The sequence below is a fragment of the Neophocaena asiaeorientalis genome, unplaced genomic scaffold (assembly GCF_003031525.2).
Source record: "Neophocaena asiaeorientalis asiaeorientalis breed wild unplaced genomic scaffold, Neophocaena_asiaeorientalis_V1.1 scaffold45, whole genome shotgun sequence".
Classification (NCBI taxonomy): Eukaryota; Metazoa; Chordata; class Mammalia; order Artiodactyla; family Phocoenidae; genus Neophocaena; species Neophocaena asiaeorientalis.
In genome coordinates this window covers 12,949,284-12,959,513 of record NW_020174642.1, presented here as the reverse complement: position 1 = coordinate 12,959,513, position 10,230 = coordinate 12,949,284, and the positions used below count along the sequence as shown (strand labels likewise).

General features: G+C 64.5%; 1 protein-coding gene across 1 annotated transcript in view; it reads right to left on the bottom strand.

Annotated features, from left to right (window-relative positions):
• COL6A1 (collagen type VI alpha 1 chain) overlaps positions 1–3,547 on the bottom strand; it is a 20,194-nt gene extending 16,647 nt beyond the window's left edge. The window contains exons 1-6 of the mRNA XM_024758402.1: positions 3,393–3,547; positions 2,737–2,866; positions 1,099–1,299; positions 405–564; positions 122–250; positions 5–25 (exon numbers count right to left, since the gene is read on the bottom strand). Of these exons, the coding sequence (XP_024614170.1) occupies positions 5–25; positions 122–250; positions 405–564; positions 1,099–1,299; positions 2,737–2,866; positions 3,393–3,489 (738 nt within the window). The 5' untranslated portion in view covers positions 3,490–3,547. The remainder of the gene's footprint in view (positions 1–4; positions 26–121; positions 251–404; positions 565–1,098; positions 1,300–2,736; positions 2,867–3,392) is intronic.
• Between the last annotated feature and the right edge of the window lie 6,683 nt (positions 3,548–10,230).

Sequence of the window (10,230 nt, the reverse complement as noted above, 5' to 3'; positions counted from 1 at the left end):
TTACCACTTGCTCCACGTTGTTTTTCTGAAAAGTGAAAGAGAAAAGTCAAATTAATTTTCATTCCCAGGCACGGGATCTCCGGCATCTCGGACACGGCAGGGAGGGCGGGGCCGTGCTCACGATCATGTCCGTGATGGTGTCGATGGTCTGGCTGATGACGGCCTCCGCGTCACGGCTCTGCCCCCAGTCCGCCGCCGTGAAGTTGCGCCGGTACGTGTGGTCCGTGGCAATGATGCTCAGACGTGGCTCCTGGCGTGGACGCGACCAGAACAAGGGCGAACGTTGGTGACAGTGGGAGCGCCGGGCCCCTCTCCACCTCTGCTCCCCTGGAGCCCCCCGTCCCTCAGGCTATGCCTGTACCTGTGCCCCCCCACCCCCCGCCCAACGTAGGCAGGGGTCCTACCAGGTGGTCGGGTGTGATGGCCACAGAGAAGACTCTGACGCCCAGGTGCTTGGCCTCATTCACGGCGTCTTCCAGGCCCCCGCACGGCTCCTTGTAGCCCTCCAGGGGGTGCCCATCGGTCACCACGGTCAGGTACTTGTTCTCCTTCAGGTGGGAGCCCCTGCAGCGGGTGGGAGAGGTGACACCACCCAGCCTGGCCCCCTCAGGCCAGCACTGACCCTGACAGCTCAGGGACCCACTGGAACCACAGAGCTGAGACCCCTAGACTGGAGGTAAGGGTCAGGGGGCTAGAAACCCTGGAGGGAGACCCAGACCCAAGGCAACGTTTCCTGTTTCTCTGTGTTGATCCGACCACAAGTGGGATTATAGAAAGGGACATTAAACAGGAAATAAAGCTCTGTGGGATCTCATTTCAGGCCCCCTCTGCCTTCAGTGGTTGAGACGACAGTGGGCCGCTGGAGGGAAGGACAGAGGGATGGAGAGCGACCTTGGCAGCCATGGGGCAGGCTGGGCGGTGGTCAGCAGCATGACCCCCTCGGCCACTGGGACTGGTCCTGGGGACCTTGGGCAGCAGAGCCTGGCCTGCCAGCGGGCAGCCCTGGAGTTTGGCCGACCAGGCTGCGATCAGGGAGGTGCGGCAGCCTCTGAGGGCCGCGGGGCCGCAGGCGGGCGCCGGGTGGGCACGGGCGCTCACCCCACGAGCAGCTCCTCCAGCCCCTTCTTGATGGCGCAGTCCGTGTAGGTGCCTTTGCCGAAGTACTTGACCGCGTCCACGCTGCTCTTGAGCGCGTCTCGGCCGCTGGGCATGCGCGTGAGCCCGCGGATGATCTCCACCTCGTCGCTGTAGTGTAGCGCGCCCACGTTCCACACCAGGTTGCGGTCACAGCGGTAGTACCTGCGGGCCACGCGGAGGTGAGCGGCCCTCCCCAGACCCAGGCCCGCTCCCCTACTGTGTCCATCCGAAGGCAGGACTGCCACCATGTCACAGGTGGACAGATGGCCGGTCCCGTCTCGCCCCAAGAGGGGGCAGCCTGCGGGCCCCGGCCTGGGCTTCCCGAGCGGCCCTAAGACCCTGGGTCCCGGCGCCGGGGGCCACACGGGGCGGGGGCGGCTAGCTAGTGACCACCATGTTCCCGGCTCTCCAGGGCCTCAGACGAGGAGCTGTGTGCTGAGACCCTGCTCCAGGGCCATGGGGTGGGGGGCAGACCCTCCATGGACAGCAGTGGGGCCGCTGACAGTGGGCAGGGGAGGGACGCTGGTGCGGACCCCTGGATCTGAGTGGCCTCCTCTCTCTGCCCCGGGCGCCTCAGCCAATGGTCTCCGGGGGTGGCCAGGCCCGCAGCCCATCAGCAGACGGGTGACGGATGCCCCTGCGGAGAACCAACGCCGACAGCGGGAAGAGCCCCCAGTTCACAGGCGGGAGAACTGAGGCGCAGGGCCAGAGCCCGCTGGAGCGGGACGATGGGCTGCAGGGCTGCCCTGGCGCCCCCTCCCCGAGGCACGTCCACACCGGGCCCCTCCCTGGGCCTCATAAACCCGGGCATTTCGGGAGGCCTGGGGCTCCAGTCCCACAGTCCCTGCATTGGGCAGACCTGTCCTCTGTCCCTGCGGCCCCTTCTGGTGCGTGGGAGGCTCGGCGCCTGGGTCAGCTGCTCAGTGGGTGAGTGGGTCAGCATGGACAGGGTGGGAGGAGGGGTGGGGCCTGTGCAGGTGAGGGAGGGGGAGGAACCTGGTCTGAGCTGAGCACCCCCCCCACCCCGACCCCGTGGCCCTGACCCGCCCCTCTGCAGGCGTGTCCTGTGCTTGGCCACACCCACTGCCCAGGGCTCCCCCGTTAGTGAGTGGATGCACGGATGGATGGAGAGTGATGCCGCCAAACCCAGGACTGGGCCGGTGGCCCCTCCGACCAGGACTCTGGACATGGGGGACACTGGGACCTCGGGCCCGGGGTGTGGGCTCTGACCGTCCCCTTGGGCAGTGGTCGGTGCCCAGGTGGCTGGCAGGGAGTACCCCCTCCGGATACCGGGCGGACCCACAGGGCCTCGGTCAGCTCCCCACGCCCGCTCAGTTGTAGAGGTGGGGAGCTGTTTCCTCCGCGGGGTTTGGGGCCCGGAGCCCAGGGAGCAGCACTGCCCCCTCCACCCTCCCGGCCGACCGGCCTGCTCCATCTCCAACTCAGCTTTTTCCTGGCCTGTCTGAACCACTCAGACTCGGGGAGGGGACTCGAGTGGCCCGGCCGACTCCACCCTTCTCAGATGCGGACTCCTCTGCCTGCTGGGCCACGGCAGGGGCGACACCAGGCCGGCCGGCCCCGAGAGGACGGAGGTCCTACCTGTCCTTCAGGTTGTCGATGAAGCGCTTGGTGAAGGCCTTGACCTTGTCCACCAGAGCCCCGTAGGGCTTCAGCCTCAACGCCACGCTCTCGGAAGTGTCCAACACGAAAAACAAGTCCACGGGGCAGTCTGGGCCGGGAACGGAGGAGGGGCCTGAAGCTCACGCCCTGTGCCCACCTTCCCCAGGTGCGTCCTCCACCAGCCGCCTCCCCGGCCAGCACCCCTGCGGCAACTCGGACTCCCACCCTCCCGGAAGGGCGAGGAGTCCGCCCTTCACCACAGCTGAGGCCGATTTTTTACCGCGTTTCCAAGTTGAATTTAAAACTACCAGGGGCATGACCTTCAGAAGGGGGGTGGTGGGGACAGGTGACCGCGTTTCTTGACTGACCACCAGCAAGGAATCAAAAGGAGCTGAGAGGCAGAGAGGGGGCAGCACCCGCCGGGGACAGGCGCTCAGGGAGCTTGCGGGCTGAGCCCCGGCTGAGGCTCAGCCTCCTCCTGTCGGGGTCCGTCGCCAGCCGCGCGGCATCTGAGCGCTCGGGCAGCAAGGGAAGGGGCTGGGGTCCCACTGGGCCATCACAGCTGATACGTCTGGTCCAGGCCGGCCTCGCCCGGCAGCCGAGGCCAGAGTCCCAGACGCGGCAAGTCCACTCACCTTGGAAGGCGATGGCCCTCGAGGCTGCCACATCGTCCTGCGCGGTGGCCCAGCAGGCCTGCAGCAGCAGGGCTAGCAGAACACGGGGCAGACTCATGTCACTGCCTGCGGGTCACCATGGAGCGGGGGCAGGGGGCAGGAGGCAGGTGACGGTGGCCAGAGAGAGAGAGATCCAGCGGCCAGGGAGGCGGGGTCTCTCCCAGCTCCGCTCCCCCGCAAGCCGCTCTGAGCCTGGGACGCCACTCCTGAAAGGATTTACCTCCCTGGCTTGTGGGGAGTTTTTTATTTGCTTACAGGTCTCCTGCTAAGTCAGCTTGAAGAAGTCTGAAGAGGACGCGAGCCCTGAGACGAATTTCCCTGAGGCATTTTGTTTCCAACGGTCACGTGGGAGTGATCGGCCTGTTTGCCTGTCCACTCGCTCACCAGTTTCTACAAATCACGGTGCTGTTTGTGTAAACATCTCAAATCCATTGATCTGTCTGACTTCCGAGGCTTCGTAGAAATATCTCTTCACCGTTTAGTCAAATACATATTGACGAAAGATTATTTCGTTTTTTACTCTGGGAAAACGCAGTCAGAACAATAACTATACGTGCATTTGTTTTCTATAAATACATATATAGACAGAGAGACAGACATACAGAAAGAGGTGGGTGAGACCCTGCTTCTGAGGACAGGTGTGAAGACCCCCGACCCCGGGGCCCTGCAGGGGTGGGCTCCAGATGTGGCCAGGCCCACCCCTGCCCCAGAGAACATTCTAGAAGATCTTTCCCAGAGCTGGAGCTGTTACCACTTGTCTAACATCAGCCGGAACGTTTTATAGTTTAAAGACGCGCCGAAGTCGTATAACCACAGTAGGAGTTTTGAGAAACCCTTCGGGAATTATACCTCTCGGTGATTGCTGTGGAATTTCTTCCAGTGTTTTCCCCGTGCGTACGTTCTGAATCTTCTGTGAGCTAACCGTGGGGGTACTTTTACTTGCCACTGGTCTCACCCAGGCCGTGCTGTGGGCAGTTCTCTCTGTGCTTTGGGGTTGGGTGCAGGGCACCCAGGGTCAGACAAGGGGGCTTGGCCCCTCGCACAAGGCTGTTCCCTGCTCACGTGGTCTCTCCAGGTCTGAGCTGTTTTAGCCGCAGAGGCGGCAGCACTAATGTTCTCGCAGGTTTTGGAGATGAAATCGGAATTCGTTGTGTGAAACCCTGAGCCGTGACTCCCCAGAGCAGGGGCCCAGCTGCCCAGCGGTTCTGTACTCATCTTGTCTGTGAAATGGGGAGAAACAGGGACAGTCCTGCTTGGGTCTCTGGCCGATTGTGGGACAGGAGGGTCCATTCGCGGACACCGCTGGGCAGTGAGGATGCGGGTGTGAGGGGGGCACAGGGACACCCACACTTCCCAGCCGGCAGCGCCTGGCGAGGTAGTCCCGAGGGGTGGGCCGGCCTCGGCAGGGTCAACATCCCCATAGCCCCCAGGCCCAGGCCAGGCCTCAGACCCACCCCTGCAGGACTCCCGGGAGCCGGGCAGACAGCACAGCTGTCCTACGGGGCCGTCGGCCAGGGTGCAAGGGAGGAAGTTAGGGTGCCTGGCTCTGCAGCACCCCATCTGCTTGTGGAGAAGAGACAGGATGGGCAGCCAGGGGCCCCTTTCTCTTCCTCTCCCTCCCACCGTGGGCCTTGCTGGCCCCTCCTCGGGGGCGGGGGTGTCACTCATCCGATGTCCCAGATCGGCCGCTTGGCGTGGAGCCCTGGAGCCCTCTGGGGGAAGGGCCTGAGAGGGGAGGGGCCCCAGGGAGATACTTGGCCCGAGGCTGCAAGCCCCGCCCCTCACCCTGCCCCTCGCATGGTATCCATCATCCGTGAGGGGTGAGAGGTGGGCCGAGGTCCTCGGGGACCAGGCTGGGAGGGTGTGGGTGTCTGGGGGGAGGGTGGGTAGAAGGGCTGCTGCAGGTTTGAATGGACCCCCAGGTGACACTGTCCAGGCAGCTGAGGTCTCCAGGTGGGAAGAGTCAAGGCCCTGGAGAGGTGGGGGAGGACATGGGCTGGGGTTCCAGGAGGCTTGGGGGACAGGGCTGTCCCCAGGCCCCACGGGAAGGGTGGGGTGGTGATGGGGAGAAGCCCCCCCATCTCTGGGCCTCTCGCCCATGCTAGGGGGCTGTTTCAGGGAAGCACGGGTCACCTGTCCCCCGGGGTGTGGCCTACAGTGTCCGGAGGCCCCGCAGGTCACTCCCTGGGCTTCGGCCTCCTAGGGGCTGGGGCTCTGGGCCCCTGGGCCCCTGACAGGAGCCCTCCAGGGGCGCCCCCAAACGGACTCCTGCACCTCCCAGGCCCCAGTGATACTAGGTGCCTCCAAAAGTAAGCGCAGGGAAAGGGGAAGTTATCCACCAGGACTGTCCTTGGGTTAAGAACCACAGCGTGGGTGGAAGCTGGGAGGAAAGCGGCTCCTCCGGAAACGCCTCGCCCAGTCCCAGGGAGCCGCCAGAGGGGCCTGCCGCCGGCAGCGCTGATGGGGCGGGGCCGAGCCCTCCCCCGTGCAGCCACAGCGTCCCCTCTGCCCTGCGGACACGGCAACCACCGCCAGGCAGGGCCTTCCTCCCTCTGAGCATATCCCTCTTTCCTCCTCACCCTCCCCCCTCCGCCCACCCTTTTCAGGCAGCAAGTGTGAGGCCCTAAGAGGGGAGGGGGGAGGGGAGCCCTCCTGCAGCCCCTCCAGCCACAACCAGTGTCGGGTTGTGCCCAGACCCCCGGGGCACGTTTCCCCCCACTGCCCCCAGCCTGTGAGACCCTCTCCAGGGGCCTGTGGGGTTGCTGCCAGCCTGCCCCTGCCAGGGGCCAGGGCCCCTCAGACACAGGGCGCACTCCAGGAAGGACAGCAGGGCTACGGCCCAGGACCCTTATGGAGGGGGGATGAGGGGAGTGGCAGGGGCAAGGAGGTGAGAGCAGAGCTCACCCCCCTCCCGCTCTGGTCTCCAGGCCAGGCGCCTGGATGGTGATGACCCCCGATGGGTGATGCCCCCCACGGTGATGCCCCACCTGGTGTCGTGCCCTGAGGACAGTGCGGACGTCTGCCAGGCCCCAGGACCTTGGCCCCTGGCCCTTAGCACAAGTCCACCCCTGCAGAGCGTGAGGGTGAGGGTGTGCCTTGCCGTGGGCAGTGTATCTCTCGCCGTCTCCTCTCCACTTGCTCACAGCACTGTGTCCACACGGTGAAGGTGGCCAGCGGGTGACCCCACGCTGCACCCCATGCCCCCAACCAGGTGGCAGCGCCCCAGGCAGCCCGCTGGTGCAGTGTCCAGGACACAGAGCCAACCGTTCCAGGCCTGGCACTGCGCCCAGGGTCCCCGGGGCTGTCGGGGGAGCTGGTCCTCCCTGGCCGGCTCCGGGCAGCTCCAGGGCCTCCCCTGACCGCACGCCTCGTCCCCCTCTGACAGTCCTCCTGCCGGCCGTGCAGGCCCAGGGCCCAAGCGCGGCCCCCTCTGTTGGCCCCACGCTGCAAGGAGGCCTTCTGCTCTGAAGTGACCGCGTGAATGGCATCCCAGAGGGCCGTCCTGTGGCGAGGACCCCCACGGCTGTGGTCGGCAGGCCGGATGGACGGCGCTGCCCTTCGGAGCAAAGCCTGCTTTGCCGAGCGCTGGTTCTGTGGTCCGAAACGGCACTTTCTGGGAAACACTGTCCATTTATAATTGCAAACATGGATTTTCAGGGCACAAAGGGCTTTTCCCTATGTTTCCTGGTCCAATGTTTCCTCCGACTCAGGGGTAGGTGGGCAGAGCTTACCCCCATTGTCCAGGTGGGGAAACCAAGGTGGGTAATCGTGCCCAGAGCCACACGGTGGGTGAGAGACCCATGGAGACAGACCCAGGCCGCTGCCCACGGCTGAGCCCTTGCCGCTGAATGGACACCTCCCGGCCCCACCAGGGCCACTCGGACCCACGGCAGGGTGAGCTGTCCTCCACAGGCTCTGAAAACTCAGACTCCTCTTGATAGAACTTCCTAGACCAGAAGGGCCCAGAGGATGGGGTGACATGGTGGCCCCGAGGACAGGGCGACATGGGGAGTGTCCCAGGAACCTGGCTTCCCAAGCGATGGCGGTGGGTGTTTCCGGAACGCCCTGCTTCTTCCCGGCTGTGGGTGACAGAAAGCCGCCTTCACCTATAAACACCAAAGACCCAAACTCTCTTAGCATCTGTTGAACAAAACCCTTTTGATTTCTTTTTAATGCCTCAACTATTGAGTGAATTTTCCTTCCAACTTACAGAATGATTCATCAAGGAAAATGTTTTCCATGGTTACACATGTGGTTTCCGTGGCAGGGTGACTGTGAGGACGTCGGAGCTGACGGGGGTGCCAGACTGGCCAGGCTCCTGTCCCTGCCCTCAGCGTGGACCAGCCTCTCCCTCCTGTCCCCTCTCCTGGCCAGCTTGACTGTCGGGTCCAGCCCCAGGCACTGAGCACAGGGTGGTCCTGTCTCCCAGCTCTGACTGCAAAATGAGTCAGCTGGATGGGAAGCAGCCAGTGGTCAGAGAAGGTGCTGGGGTCGGGGGGAGCCGGGATGCCTCCCCCAGGGGCCGAGAGGTGTGGACCGGTCACGGCCAGGCTGGCCGCCCAGGTGGAAGCGCTGGCATGTGGGGCATCTGAGTCACAGTGACCTGCAGGCGGGACCCCTCAGGTGGTGACTCATGTCCTAAGTGACAGGGAGCTTGCACCAGCTGGCAGCAGGAAGGCAAAGAACCACCAGAAAAAGAGGCCAGGATGGGAAAGGCAGTGCCCACAGACGTCCACGCGTGCTGTCCACTCCAGGGGACAGGAGGGCTCCCGGGCTCTCGCCTGAGGAGTAGCTGGGGCGCACCCACCAGGGAGTGTGGTAGGTCCCCACCCCTCCGCATCCCAGCTGCCCCGAGAAACTCGATGAGTCTGTCTGGCCTGTGTCCCGGGGCCACGCGCTTTGGCCTGATTTACTCTGTCCTGTTGCTGAAGAGCTGAGAGTCATATTCCCTGGTCGGTTGGAATCAGACATAGAGGCTGTGGTTGTTGTTTGTTTTTGAAGGGGTGGGGGAAGGACCCTCTGGACAGACCGTCTGTGATGGACGCCGTGCGGGGGCCGTCCCAGTGTCCGGGGTGGTGGAGCTGTGGCCACTGCCCGTCTAATAACTGGTGAAACGTGAGGCCCGAGGGTCATCCCCCCAGGTCCCACTGTGACAGTGTAGGAGCAGCGCTGCCCACACCCCGTCCAAGGCTGGCCAGGCCCCCGGAACTCTTTGTTTCACCAAGTTCCCAGGGACCTCAGCAGGGAACGCATCTTGTCTTTAGGGAGGTGCCCCCCCAAGCTTTGTAAAGAGAAGGCATTTCTTTGCCCTGAGTGGGCTGGGGAGGGATGGGCACAGGGCCCCTGGAGGACAGGCCGAGACACGATGACCTGGCTGCGGGTCTGGAGGGGTTAATGTTTCCCCAGCTACCTCACGCTGGCCTCCGGTTCTATGGAAAAAGCAGAACATCTGGCAGTAGAATGTCTTTAATGGCGTCTGAGGCTGTGGGAGAAGCTTGGCCTTCCTCGGAAACAGAAGATTTAGATGAAATTGGGGAGCCTGGGGGAGGGGCTTCTCAGGAAGCGACAACCCCAGGCGCCCACCGCAGCCCCCCCTGCAGGGCCCCTGCTGTCACAGCATTCCTGCAAACGTGGCACGGGTCCCAGGGGCAGGGGTCCCAGGGGCAGGGGCCCCAGGGCCAGGGGTCCCAGGGGCACGGGTCCCAGGGGCACAGGTCCCAGGGGCAGGGACCCCAGGGCCAGGGGTCCCAGGGGCAGGGACCCCAGGGCCAGGGGTCCCAGGGGCAGGGGCCCCAGGGCCAGGGGTCCCAGGGGCAGGGGCCCCAGGGGCACGGCCAGCCCTGTCCTGGCCCCTCTGAGGTGCAGTGTGGCTCCAAAAGGGTGAGGGTCTTGTGTGGGACCCCTGGTCTGGGGGCTACAGGCCCTGCCTACCCCCCGTCAGACTCCCTGCACCCACTTCTCCCAGCCTCAGGGTGGGACTCCCTCTCTTACAGCGAGGGCTGGGACTCCCACCCACAGGGCTGCCCTTGGCAGTGGGCTGGGGGCCAGGCAGTCCCTGCAGGGCCTCTTCCCCTCCCCGCTGCTTCCTCGAGGGGAGGGGTACTGGGGCCCGATGTGAACACTGGTGTCTGGCTGCGGGGCCAGGCTGGTCCCTGAAGACGTGAGCTAACCCCACACTAGTGGGCACAGGACTAAGGGTCCTGGCCATGGGCCTGTGACCCTACATCCCAAGTCACACAGCGGGTGAGGGCAGAGGGAGAGGGTGGGCCTTGCCCCGCCACTGACAGCCCCCAGACCGCTGGACCCCAGAGAAAGAGGGAATGCTCCGCCCAAGTGGCCAGGTGCAGGGTGACCTCAGTCCCGGGTCACTGAGGGCCCAGCCCGGCAAGCCCCGACCCTGGCTTCCTCCCCTGAGACCCAGGACCACAGTATCTGCGGGGGCCACTGAGACCCTCTGACCCGCGGCCTGACTGGACCAAGGCTCTGCGAAGCTGCTGGCATCCGGCCAGTGTACCCTGAGACCCAGGACCCCAGGAGAGCAGGGGCGGTCAGACCGGGAGAGGCCCAGCTCTGTCCCCTGCTGGTCGAGTGACCTCGGGCAAGGCACTCCAGCTCCGAAAACTGTCCCGAGAAACCCCGACATGCTCAGCGTTGGCAGCTGGAAGAGGGTAATGACAACAGCGTTGAGGGCATGAGGCTGAGGGTGCCATGGACACGGGTCCAGGTGGACCCGCCCTCCTGAGCACAATTCCACATTTGGCTTCCGCTTGCCCCACGTTTGCTTCACATCGTGAGAGGC